The sequence below is a fragment of the Ciconia boyciana genome, chromosome 4, assembly GCF_034638445.1.
Source record: "Ciconia boyciana chromosome 4, ASM3463844v1, whole genome shotgun sequence".
Taxonomy (NCBI): domain Eukaryota; kingdom Metazoa; phylum Chordata; class Aves; order Ciconiiformes; family Ciconiidae; genus Ciconia; species Ciconia boyciana.
In genome coordinates, this window is record NC_132937.1 from 15,888,300 (window position 1) to 15,902,194 (window position 13,895).

The window sequence follows — 13,895 nt, forward strand, 5'->3', positions numbered from 1 at the left end:
TCCTTGTGTGGAGCTTCAGAAACATGGTCTTGGTGGTTATCCAAGATTTCTTTGTCTTTGAGATTCAATTTTAACTTTTTATTTTTTTTTAATTCAGATTTACTTCATTTGGACTTAAGAGCAAACAATGAGCTCCCATTGGAGGGTATCACTGTCTGGTGCATATTCATGTTGGTGTTAGAGGGCTCAGCGTCTCACTGCTGAGGCTGGAGGAGTTTCTTGTGATAGATTATCTCTGATGATATTTATCAAGCAGCTCACATACAACAAATAAAGGCCAGCAATGTGTAAGACAGACTACTTCTGGCAGTGTCATATTATGATAAGCTATGAGCAGTTCCATTTTGCCACTTTTGCTTTAGCCTCTGAAGTCTATACTCCAAGAAACAATATAGGAATACCCTTTCTGAGCTTGTGCATATCATGCAGCTTATCCATCTCTCTCTCACCATCTCATAAGAGGTATTTTGAGTAGCTGATACTAGTTAAGTGATACTTGATCCTCTGGTGATGGAAGAGATCTTATTTACTGGGTTCCTGTGCTCTGGCATGATGCTGACTGGAGTATAGCATGATGTGGCCTGGACTCCCTGTATGTTACCAGTGTCATTGTAGCTACATTGCCCGTTGCAGGGTCAATGCCTATGTGAATAGCAGTCAGTGCTGTACACAGCACCTGAGGCCCAGTCATGCCCAGCAAATCTGTGTTTGCAACACAACTTACTGTAACGTCCTTTTCCCCAAGCCCTTCTCAAAATCTGGAGGGGTTCTTTTGTTGCTCGTTGCTTGCTTAAGTGCAGGGTGTAAAATCATTTTTAAAAATTTAAATTGTTCTCTGCAGAGGCCTGATGCTTTCAAGGAGGCCTGTAGTTGGCAAGTTGAACTTTCAAAGGGTCCCTGGGAAGGAGTGCTGGCATTGCTCATTCAGCCCTTCTGCATGCACCATGTGACTGTTTTCACTTGCAACAAATATTGCAGGCAACCTTGAGCATCCTTTGAAAATCTGTCAATAGACATCCTATTTCTTTATGCTTGCACAGAGCTGCTCTGCTTCCAGTTCTGCAGTGTTATTGTAGTACTGGGCTGAAGGCAGCAAACAGATTTCTGTTACATATGACAACAGGAATGGTGTCTGTGTAAGATCTGGCACAGAAAACCTTCTCCACTTGTAAGATATATCTTTGTACTTTGCTTTTTGCTTTAGGCATGCAGCTCTCCTGCACATAGGCCTCTCAGGTGCTGTATCTTCTGGCCAGCTCTGATACAGCAGAGAAGGATGAGAGGATGCAGAAAATCCATGACTGACTGAGAGTACATGGCACTTCCGGGCTGTTTACTGCAGCTCAGGCTGACCATCAGTCCAGGAGAAAGAATAGCTGCTAGGCTCATGAGTTTGGTGCACTACAGCACAGATATCTCAAGAAAAAATAACTTTGAATGGAGGGGAATAGAGTAAGAAAAGCTGAACGTGTTTTCACCAAAGCCTAGGTGATGCTAAAATCTGCAAAACTGGCATCACACCCATAGAAGGTCATAAGTAGCCAAATTCTGCTCTCTGATACTTTGCTGCTACTGTAAAATAACTCCTGGAGCAACTGAGACAAATTTCTTGGAGAGGATTTTCAAAGCTATCAGTAAAAATCCAATAAATCAAAGCATTAAGTACCTTTTCCTTCACATCTGCCCTTACTGGCCTTACCTCTCAGCTTCCCCATACAATTCTGCCTGTGTAGTATCTTGTGGGGTCCCAGCCTGGGATTTCTGATGGCCATACTGCTTTTCCTGTTACTGAGAAAGGTGTGTGGTTAGATCGATCTAAATGGTATGGTTCTGGAATGGTATGGAAGCACTCTCGTATTATATGGGCTTACATGAACTGATTGTTAAAAAAAACACATTTGGCCCTGGAGCTGATGTCTTTGACAAGAGGGAATGAAACTGCTTTTATTATTTAATTTGCAGTCCCCTGGTATGTGTATTATTCCCAGTACAGTACAAATGAGTACATCCAACTCAGTTATTTTTCAAACCAAAATATTGTTTTTCTTCCCCCGGTTCAGGAAGACCCTGAATCATGAAATGGTGGGAGAGCATTTCCAAGGAAGTATCTCTATGTCCTTGTCCTCTTCTCCTTTTCCCTGTGTATCCATCACTGGCCACTGTCAGGGACAAGGCACTGGGCTGGGTAATCTTTGATCTGACCTGGGATGACCACTCTTTTTACATGCACAGGTGATAATTGAAGCATTTAGCAAGGTTCACAAATGCATGTGTGGGAGCTTTGGAAGGGACTGAAGGACATGTCAAAGGCTGTATTCCTGCACTTTTTCTGCAAAATCAAGGGTGTCTGAAGGGCTGGTCTTCCCTGGGGGTTCCTGCCTGCAGGAGTTCAGGGTGACCAGGTTCCTACCTTAAACACTTTTGATACTTTTGTTGCTGAAAATTAGGTAAGGCAAAGCCTGCTTTAGCCCTTGATTGTCTTTCCTGAATTGCCATAGGTCATGCTGAAGACTAGCCCTGGCAACAGGAACTGGGTTGAAAGGGTTGCACAAAGTTACCTTTGGCCCTTCTTCCCATGCAGCACCAATTACAGCTGAGACAAAGTCCAGAAACAGTCCCTGTTTGCTGCTTCACACAGCTGGGCTGCTGGCACACTAGGAATATTTTGCATATGCTGATTTAACTGTTGGAAAATTTATTCACACAAAGATCTTCTCATTCTCTTAGACAAAGGATTTTTTTTCCACATTTTGTTGTCAGAATCCTTTTCCCATCTGTTATTGGGGCAAAACAACCTCCTAGCCAGGACATTTCATTCATGGATAAAGCTTTCATTGGAACCTGTTTTAAGAAGCTAAGGGTTGGGGACAGATTTTGCTCTAAGTGAAATCAGCAACAAAACTCCCATTGATTTCCCTGTGAGCTGAATTGAGCCTCTCCTGACAATGGGGAGATTTTTAAAGGAGTTATGATGGCTGTGGACGAGGTCTTGTTACTTTGCCCTTTCATAAAAGAACTGTTTCTGGTGGAGGAACAATCAGAATATTTGTCTCTTTAAATGAATAGTTCTTAGAGCCTGCACTGAGAGGCAGTCTCCCTCTCTGCGGCTGTGAGGCTACTCAGAACCTCCAATAAATCAGCATGCAGGAGCTGAGAGCTCTGCCCTTGAAGAGATGCACAGTGACCTTGCTTATGCTTACTCTGGAGGAATAACCAGGGGAAATATAGGAGCCCAAATAGTGAGCGGTCTATGACTAAAGGCACTGCATTTTGCATGCAAATGCTACAGTACTGAAGGCACGGTACGGACAGCATGCTGCTACACAAAATGCAGCTTTCCTGCTAGCCTGACCAGATTGCTGCTGTTGTTTTTTTGCAGGGGACTGAATGAAATCCTCATGATCGTTACATGCTTGTTCCATAATAGCACACCCCAGTCACGTCTCCTTGCAAGCACATTTCGTTGGAATCACTGAGCAGAAGCAAAGAAGAGCTGACAACTGTTTCCAACGCGGGTTGCCGGAGCCCTGTGTTTGCCATTGGCTGCGGTTTTCTGGTTTATTTGCAGCTTCCCCCATCTGGAATATGAAAATGGGATTGAAGTAGATAATTGCTAGCAGTGGGTTTTCAAGAGAGGCTTAGAGGGAACAGAATGCCTCTTGCACAGCACAGGCTGCCTGTGCTGAAAGAGCTCTGAAAGATGATTTTAGATGTTACCCACGTCTGAATCTCCTGGAAACTTTACCGTGGAAGCAAGCCATTGCACACAATCCTGGAGCTAACATCCAAAAGGGGCAAGGAAAGGACAGCAGGGCCAAACAATGGGATACTTTGTCCTTGGATTGCTCAGAGAAAAGCCAGCAAGTGTTCCCCTCTGCTTCCCAGCAAAAAGGGCATGAAGGTGACAATGAACTGAATTTTACCCAGCAGAGCTTCAGTGGCTTTTAAGAAGGATGGGATACACTGACCCTTCATCAAGCAGGGATTTGCTGGGAAACAGAACTTTGTTCTTCATATTCATCTGCGCCTTTGCCGTGGTCACCTTGCTGCAGCAGATCCTCTATGGGAGAAACTATCTCAAAAGGTAAGGGGGGATTTGAGGGAATAGGAAAAGTTGTCTGATCAGGCTGAATGGAGACAGAGATCCAGCCATACCATTATACTGGTTCAAACCACTTCTCGGTGTTGTGCTGACAATATTAACATCTTGTCTATCCAGGAAGGTGCATCCAGCATCTATAATGTCTGTTAGATTATTAATAAAGGAGAATGTTAGGCAGAATATAATGATTTGTGTGTTTCTTAGATTGTGTTTTAGTTGTCAGCTGTTGTAAAAATCTAGGTCTTACTTAACTTAACCTAGACTGACTTGTGCTACCTGAGTATTTGCCCCTGATCAGACCCTGCCATATAGGCTTTTCACCCTAAGTTCAAGCTGAAATGGCTTGAGAGGTTGAATTAAGGTAGCATGCTCATTGTCTAAACTTTAATGTCTTTAGAAACAAACATGCCGATGAAATTCCTAAAATCAAAGTGGCAGTATTGGTGTTCCAAATAACAGAGAGAGCACTTTATTTTTTCACTGCTGTATTCTCATGAATTTACTGCTGAGACTGCTTTGTTGTAGAGCACATCAGTCTTTGATCTGAAAATGGTACTGCTTTTTTTACAGCAAACACCAATGGGGATCTTCAAGTGTTTAACCTTGACCTATGCAGAGTTTATTTTATTTAAAAATAGTTTGAGGTGTTACGGCTTGTATGATTTTGTAAGCAGGAATGTTTCTCTTACATGCTTTGAGGTAAGTGGGTTTCAGTAGTGTAGGCGGCTGCTGTGGAATTTTTTATTGGAATTTAGCTCCATTTTGCCAGAAGAGATAAATGGTTTGGTTCTTGCCTGGTTTGCAACTCATGTAGTTGTTTGCCTTGTGCCAAGAGCAAGCAAAATGCTGACAAATCAGCAAATATTTCTCGCTGGGGGGGAACAGCAAGCATGATATTAATATGTCTAGACAGGAGTGTTGTAGTTTATCCACAGAGCAATTTGTGTGCCTTGCTTAGCAGTGAGGCCTTGGCTGGGGGACTCTGTCTGGTTTTGGGCACCTCACTTCCAGAAAGATGTGACTCAGTTGGAATGAGCCAAAGGAAAGCAGCAAGAATGAGCAGAGGTATAGAAAACGTGTTTGTTTGGCTTGGGGAAAATTGAGGGGAGATATGGTAACTGTCTTGAAACATGCAAACTGTTTCTGCCAAGAGGAAGGTAGTAAACACATCCCTGTGAAGACTCATGAGATGACAAGAAGTCATGGGCTTAGGTTGCAGCAGGAAAAATTTGTCTTTAACCATGAAGGGAAACTTTTAAAGAATAAGGCTACCTGAGGAGGTATAAAATCTCCATCTTTGGGGGTTTCAGGAACCTATTAGGTAGACAAGGGTAGTACCAAGCTGCCTTGGTGTTGAGAGGATGACTTTATGACCAGTTCAGGTCTCATCTTGCCTTATTTTCTCAGTTTTTCCCATTTGTCCTAGAGGCCTTGCAGCCCTACCAATACTTGCTGTTCTAAGTTGAAATGACTGCAATAGGATTACAGCAATGAAAAATAAATCCAAAGTATAGATTGAAATGAAAAATAGCAAAGTAAAGATAAAATGGTGAGAAGATGCAACTAAAACTCTTCCACTGAGTCATCTCTGTGGCCAGTCTCTGTCCTGCCTTGTGCCCTGGGAGCCTCTCCTGTCATCAGCGGGCTGCAGGGAATGCAAAAAAGGGTGATGTCTGATTCCTAGGCTTGCTAGGAGAAAGTCTGGTTCTGAGTACTCTTCCATCAAAGGGGCTTAAGCAGGGAGATGTGCATACATTTTGTCACTGTGAATGGAAAATGCTGTTTATTTATTTTTTTAATTCCAGCTTGTAATGATTTGTTTCTTTTCCTTTTTTTTTATCACATGAAAGAGTCTCAAAGAGGGTTGCCCTCCCCGCTCAGTGCAGGGAAAAAGCACTTTGACTCCTTTCTGCTGGGAAGTGGTAGTTCCCATCTTTCATGGAAATAAAAATGCAGGATGTGGCAGTCTCAGGCTGTCAGTTATTAATGATAGAAAGGTGATTTACGTAGCAGTCTACATTGTTACCATAATATTATCATGAAGGTACTTTTTCACTTTTTCTTTCCCTCTCTCACTCTCATGCCCTGCAGTACATTATGGTGACCATTCCCAGGCAGTTTGATTGTCAGTCTGCTCCGTGCAGGGGTAGCTGTAACCTTTAATTACTCTTTTATTTCACAAACCTCCTGTGTTAAGTCCCCTGTTAGAAGCTGATGATGGCTGTGAGGTTCCTTGGACACGTTATAGCTTGCAGCACCAGGGACCACAGTGGAGCTGGTGGTTTTGGAGAGCATCCTTGCAGAGGAGAACTGTGATATTTGTAGCTTTGGTGCTGCTTGCCAAGCTGGATCTTGGGGACACTGACTAAACCTAAGGCCATTTACTTGCTAGGATTCAACATGCTGCTTGTTTTATGATAGCCTTTGCTTGCATCCCAACCTCTGCAACAGTGACAGGCCTCTGGGCCTCTTCCCAAGGCAGCAGGAAGAAATTCCCTAGTGTATTTAGAGAAACCTGAAAATTGCCCTGAAGTACTGTTCCAGTAAACGTACAATGCTTTTAAGCCTAAATATAACACAGGGCTAGCTTGTTTCTCTGCAAGAAGATGGTGGAAATGGGTAAAGGCCAGCAAGGCTGTCGCGGATGGAGTGAGGGTGCACTTCACTCGTAAGAGAGAAGTAAAATATAGTTTATTGATACAGAATAGGGAGTTAACAAAGTTCAATGCGACAGTGTTTTAACAAGATTCGATGGCAAGGCACACTTGATTATTTACTGCATAGAGGACAGGGTCAGACAGAACTGTCGGGGAGACCCTCCCGTTGAGTCATGAGGTTCAGAAAGGATCCCCTTGCTTTCTAAACTCCTTCTCAGAGAGGAGTCTAGGTGCGGCTAGATCCAATCCTAGTCCCAGACTTGGTCAACGGTTTATGTCTAAAGGATTATATATGTGTGCAATCAATCCTTTATATCACTTAGCTAAGATTTCAAGGTTTAGCATGCTTTTAGTCACTTACCGAGGATCTGTTGCGGCAAGGAATCTTTCAACCTCGAGGAGTAACCTTGAGAGGCGTCCCTGCTCAAGGGGAGATCCTGGCGTGCAGCCCGCTGCCGTGCAGGAGAGCTCAAAGGGCCCTGGGCTGTCCACTATTTAAGGAGTAAGATGATTGACTTATGGTCATATTTGTATATCAGCAAGAGGTTTAGATCCCTGCTTCAGGCAGCCCTTGGTTACTTTGTTGCCATTTGTCCTCAAGGTCCAGCATAAGCTGGATGCAGCTATCAGGATGACTCCCACTGATGGTTACTGCTTGTGCAGGGAGCGGGGGGGGGGAGCACACCGCTGCAAAGGCAGGGGGAATTTGACCTAAAACAAGCAGCTTGGGCACAACGCAGGGGACAGCATAGACTACGGACTGTTCCCAATAAGCGGCGTGCACAGAGTGGGAGAAAGATGGGAAAGTTAGCTGTGTGGCTCTAAGCTGTGCTATGCCACTTGCCCTTACAAGCAGGGAATAGGGTGGTTTTATTGCCATAAAAACCCACCTGAAGCTCTCCATGGAGGGTGCCATGGAGGCTCCTGGTCCTGTGTTTGCCCACGGCCATGCTCCCAAAGCCTGGCTGTGGGGATGGCAGGACTGCAGGCAGGAGAGGATGCTCCAGGAAATAAACTCTGCTCAGTGAAATTTGATAAGGGGCCCAGTCTCTGGTCAAGCCCTCTCTTTCCCCTTAATGAGATATTAATGAGCTCCTGGCATTGCTGGAAGAAGGGGAGAACGTAGAGATTGAATTTCTATGTATTCACACATTTTTCACCCACCATATAATGTTCTCTGCTCCTTCCCCTGCTGTTTTGTACATTGGAAACCAGAATCCTGCCCACCTTTTTTTTCCCTTTTTCAGTTTTCCCCCCAGTGGTATGGATGTGGGTGCTCTCAGCAAGGCCAATGCCTCGTCCCCATAGTAGCAGCTAAAGTCCTAACGAGAGAGTTAAACTGCAAGCTGGAGAATGACATTCGGAAGCTGTGATCTCTGTAGCTCCTGATCCTGAGTAAAAAGGATGATGAAATGAGATATAATTAAGGGACTTTAATATGGATCTCTGGGGTAATTATTTTTATTTTAGCATTAATGTGATGATTAAAAATCTACTGCATTGATCCGCTAAAGCAGGTTAAATGCTGTGGACTTCTGCTTAAATCTAGAGCTGCCGCTTGCTTTTGTATTGACTCATCTTTCCAATGCTTGGCTTTCAGCTGAATTTTCTTTTGAATCAGATGTTCAGCTGAGGGCTGGCCTTTTTTTGTGAGCTCTTGTTTGGCCAGCAGGGAATAATCTTGGATTACATCAGGAAACTGCCACTATAGTAAAAAATGTTGAAATGGTCCCTGTCTTCATCTCCTAACCTATAGTATGGGGAGAGATCAATAGGACGATCCTTGCCTGCTTTGGCAGGGGAAAAATATCAGAGCAATACTTCGCTATATACCAATAGTCTCTTGGCAGGAAATTCACTAAATACTGTTTTTTTAACAGCCTGACTTCTGCACAGGGTGAGAGTCAGCTGAAGAAGGGAATCTGCCCCTTTAAAACTATTTTTTTTCAGCCAAGTGAAGAGAACACATTTTCAAAGCTATTAAAGACTTTAAACAAAGATTACCCTGGGGTCTGTCAGAGGGGGGACGTACAATAACTCAAAGAATCACACAGCAAGAAACAGCAAACCTTCCCATGCAGGCAGCCTGCATTAGTTGAAAGCTTTACATCTTTTAAATGAGAATAAAACATCGCTCCTATGTGTGTGTACCCTATACTTAATATCAGACTCTCACAACTTGAGGTTATACCACCATTTTGGTATTTCTGAAGCAGCTTTTATTCAACAGTTGCAAATCAATCCCCAGACATCTTTACCCCTTTCCTTACTGCATAAGAAATATAGCTTATGATAATCTTTTGCACAGCATGGGCAAATAAGGAATAAACCCACAGAAAATAAACCTGGACTACACCTTGAGAGATCATTTAGTCTGTACTGTGCTATAAGACAAGATCATATCTTACTTATACCAGCGACAGCAGTAGTTGTGGTATAGATACGGAGGCTGCATGTGGCCTGAGTTGTATTTTGTCCTAAGCTGGGCTCTTGAGGAACTACAGCCAACTCCTGTCAGTTGAGAGCTCCTGCCCCATACCTGGCCTGTGCTCCTCTGGCCTGTTCATAACACCCTGTGAAGATGTTAACCGTAACCTAAGACCATCTATTACAGTGTTAAAAGTTTATTTCTATTTAAATATTTTTCCCAAGAGACATAAGCTGAAGGTCACCTAGTGAGTCATGTCTCTAACACACAGCTCTGTGCCCCCTCCGTTTCTAACCACAGTGAAATATTATCCCAGCAAAATGACATGCGACCCGTGAGTCACCTCACTGAATCCCTGATGGGGCTGCAGAGCAAGTCTTGGTTTTGGTCAGTTTTCTTCAGAGGAGAAGAGCACTGGAAACTTAAGGAGACAGCAAAGTCTTGAAGCTATATACACCAATATGTGTATGTATGGGATATGGCCATCACCTTAAAGTGACCGGATCTAGTCTAGCATAGCTGGAGAAGCTGAGACTCCAGCCATGCTGTTCTTGATACAGGGTATTCCCAAGAGCATTTCAAGGGGATGGGGACCAGGGTGCTGGCATCCCCATCGTGCCTAACTAACCTTGCAAAGTCAAGGAGCTGAATCAGCTCCCTGAGAGGTCAGAGGAGCGCTGGGGCCTGTGCTGGGGGAGAGCTCAGGGGAGAGATGGTGATGGGATGGAGGGGGCAGAACAAACAGGGAGCTGATAGATTAATTCAGCTGCCTGCAAAGTCATCCCCCACTGGTCATCCCATTCCCTTTCTCATTGCTGATGTTGGTTGCTTTACATAATGCTCCTGTCTCCCCACATCAAATAAAAGGAGCGGGCTCACAAGTATGTGGCATGTGAATTAAAGCTCTGCAAAAATTTGCAAACAATCACAGCTCTATCACAGGCTGCAACAGAGACTTTTATTGTGAAAAGTATCCCAAAACCACAATCTTACCTTCTGCTACTTGGAGGTTTTTTGTGACTCATAATTTTAATTTGCTTTTAAAGAAAAGCATCAAGTGGCTGAAGTTTTAGTACCAGAGCATGAGGGTGTGTTACTTCCTCTCTTGTGCTCCCTGGCAGTGCTCTCTATGGCTCTGATGCAGAAAACAGGCAGGGTTTGAATCCCTGCTCCCTCTAGACTTGCTTTATTTCTAGCATTGTTGTGTTGCACCTCTGCTGTTAAGATGGCAAAACCACTTGCTGATCTATTCTGTGAATTGCCAGGCCTTCTCCATTCCCCAGATGACAGTAAATTAAGGTAATGAAAGTCAGTTATTTCAATATTTTACATGTGCAAATTGCATTATCCTGAGTGTGTCATTCCCTGGTGTGTTACACCGTGGTCCTTCCTGAGCTCAAACCACGGGGGATGTGAATCACTACAGAGTGACCTACAGATGCTTGCCCCTTTCGCTGTGGCTGTGGCCACCTGGCAGTCCCTAATTCAGTTCCCACAAGCCCACCCTGCACAGGAGTGGTTGGTTTATCTAGGACTTGAATGATGTTGGGCTGTAGGAGCTCTTCAGAATCTTCTTGCCCTGGAGTGGTGTCCTGTTTACCAGCCAAAAGTTGACCATTATCGTCACTGTTTAATACAGAGACAATTAAATCCTAATTCTGATTCACATAATACCCAGTAGCAGTTTGCTTCAGTCTTTAACTTTGTTGTGTGGGGATCTAGGCCTACTTCTGTCCATGCAAACAGCTCTTTTTGAATATTTGGCTGAATATCTAGGCTAACTCCGCTTTCTGCACTTTACACAGACCTGTTGCCTCTGTATGACAAAGTAGTGGCTGAGTTTTGCCAATGCCCAGCATTCAACACCTGTGAATCAAAGCCCTTTCATCCAAAGTGGTTTAAACCCCGTGACATTTCTTTCAAAAACATCTCTGTTATAACCTGCCATCAACATGTTTTATGTCACTTTGAAAAAATTAGCTGCTTGCCCTCTATGTGTATGGGCAGATACAAAGTTCAGTCTTACCTACGTTTGTTGAAAGCCAAACCCAGAACCCAGTTTTCTTGTTTTGAGTTGTGCTACACCTGTCCCCCCCACAACTCCAGCTGTGAGCGATCACATCCGTGACCGCTGACCTCCGTGGCCAGTGTTGCAGACCTCCTGGTAATTCGGTCTTTTATTTTTGACCTGATTGGAGTTTCCTGATCGTTCTTACGCTTGCTGAATTTGGTTCAGATGTAATCACTGTGCAAAACTTTGTATTTTCTTACTTTTGCTGTGCCTCATTCTTACCCTTGATTGCTTTTTCATTTCATTTCTCATTTTTTAATTCAAGTGTATTCATTGCTCAACAGTCCATGCCTCCCTCAAGCAAATTGTGGATTTAACCTCTCGTTTCTTTGAAGCATCCTTGGCCTCTGTTGCTTGCATCCATTTTGCTTTTTTATCAGCCCCACAGATAGTCACTGTCCTTCCACATCCTCTTTATTTATTTAGTTTTATGCTTTAGTTCTCATGATGAAAACCTTAAAAGCAATCTCTGTCACTGGTAGTTTCATAGCACTTTCCATAAGAACAAATACAGCCAAGGCTAGGCTTTTCACAATCCCAGCTGAAAATCTTGGGCAATCAACAGTTTGGAGGGCTTGCACAAATAGTAGGAGGAGATTGCACCTTCCACTTCTGTGCGTGGAGAGAGGGAATATTGCTTACTCCTGTGGCTGATACTGGGTACAGACACATTGACTCTAAATGGCATTTTGCTCATCGTCTTCAGCATGAGTCCTCAGTGCAGCTGGGGATCTGTGGGTGTGTTTACACAGAAGAATATAGTGCAGTGTAGGGACACTTGACCTGGTGCTAAATATATTAGTTTTGGAAACATGAGATGCAAAGCAATTAGCTCACTCAGATCTCTAATGCTCTGGTGAGATTGCTTGCGGTACCAATGCTGTGTCAGGTATCTTTGCACTGAGCTACTGTCTCAAATGTCAGAATTTGCTGGTATCTTAAAATATTTGGGATTTCCTGTGAGCCTCTGTGCTTGGGGCTTGATTGGCCTTTTTTCTTGAAAAGTTCACAACCTGCCTCAATGTCAACTCATTCTGTTGTGGGTCTTGTGTTGCCCCTAATTATTACAAATAATAATATTTTAATTATCAATAATTATTACAAATAGAATTGATACAGATTATCTATTACCCCTTGGATGTTTATCTTCCAGCCACAGATGAGAAAAGGAAAGCTTGTATTGTTTTGAAAGGTATTCTTCAATGCCCTTAATGTCTTAGTCAACACTTCATCCTGTTTAAGCAGACTAGTTGAATGTCGGTGTTGAGTGTATTTTATCTTTCTTGGGAAGTGATTTTAGATCAGGTTTTTCAGACGTTGTATGTGAATATCTCATACAAGGTTTAACCCAAATGTGAAATGTGCTACATGAAACAAAACCTTTTTTCTGTATAATAGTGGTTATAATCCAGAAGCTTCCCACCTATGTTTCCAATTTTGCTCTTTGTGCTAGTCAAAATATACTCTTCCACCACTTTATTACTACCATTTCCCTCCAACATGTAGAGCCAAGCTTGTCCTTGGTACAATACTGAATGGCCAAGTGTGTGGTGTAACCAGTCATGCCCACTTCCCACAGCCTCCATCCATATTTTGCTTTTCATGGGAACCATATTATTTCATTTCTTCCTTTTGTTGTGAATATACCATTCCTGCTCTCCCACATATTTTCAATACATTTTCAAAACCTTTTCTAAGGGTTCTCTCCCAATAAGATAGCAAGCAATCAGCTCAGCAGTTACCCACTGTCAGTCAACTTGCAAAGCCATTGAGACATTGAGGTCATTGAGACAAAGGTTGGTCTCTATCAATGCAGGGAGCAGAAGTATGTATGTGTACGTATCCAGACTAAAACTCGCATTTTGCTAATTTTACTGGAGAAATAAGTATTTTTCTAAACTGGACCATTCAGATTCAACTCTGCTTCCACTGAATGCAAATGTGAGTTTTATTATGGACTCACATAAGAAGGTGAGCATTCTGCATGATTTGGCCCCAGAAATGTTTTATTTGTTTTTGCTGTACCTGGTAGGGTTATGCCCGTGGATTCTCCACTGAAAGAGGCCAAGGCACACATGGTATTTTTCTGGCATTATAGCACAGGTGAATTGGACTTGGAGTGCTACAGACAGATTTATGTTTCTTTCTTTCATATGTGCTGTGTCTTTCTAGATTGCTGTGCCTTGAATAGTCATTTCAAAATGCATTGGAATGTTTGAAGTGATTTTAAACTATTCAAGTAAGCATTTGCCTTTCTCTTGTTGTCTAACTTCTTTGTTTTCAGGGACTGAGTCTGGCCCTTTTGTCAGGAAAGGGGAGTTTTTGGACACAGACGCTAGTCTGCCCTGATTCTGCTGGGTTGGATTTGATCTCAGTGTCTCTGTTACCTAGTGGATGTTTTACTCCTTTCAAGCCCCTCTGATGTCTTTTCAAGTGCAGTGTAAATAAACTTGTTGTTTCTGGCCTGCGTGAAAAAAAACGGATCCTTGTTTTTTCTCCAAAACTCCTCTTATTGTTATCTCTGTTGGCTCTTATGCTTGTCTTCACTTGTGCAGCAGTCTGTCACATTGGACACTCCTGATATTCCCCTTTCTTACCCAACCTCCTCTTACTCTCTGATCCATTGTAGTGAGTGTT

General features: G+C 43.1%; 1 protein-coding gene across 2 annotated transcripts in view; it reads left to right on the forward strand.

Annotated features, from left to right (window-relative positions):
• Positions 1-3,397: 3,397 nt before the first annotated feature.
• The window catches only part of ST8SIA5 (ST8 alpha-N-acetyl-neuraminide alpha-2,8-sialyltransferase 5), a 48,496-nt gene continuing 37,998 nt past the window's right edge, over positions 3,398-13,895 (forward strand). For both annotated transcript variants that reach the window (XM_072859167.1, XM_072859168.1), the window contains exon 1: positions 3,398-4,084. In XM_072859167.1, the coding sequence (XP_072715268.1) occupies positions 3,954-4,084 (131 nt within the window). In that variant the 5' untranslated portion in view covers positions 3,398-3,953. The remainder of the gene's footprint in view (positions 4,085-13,895) is intronic.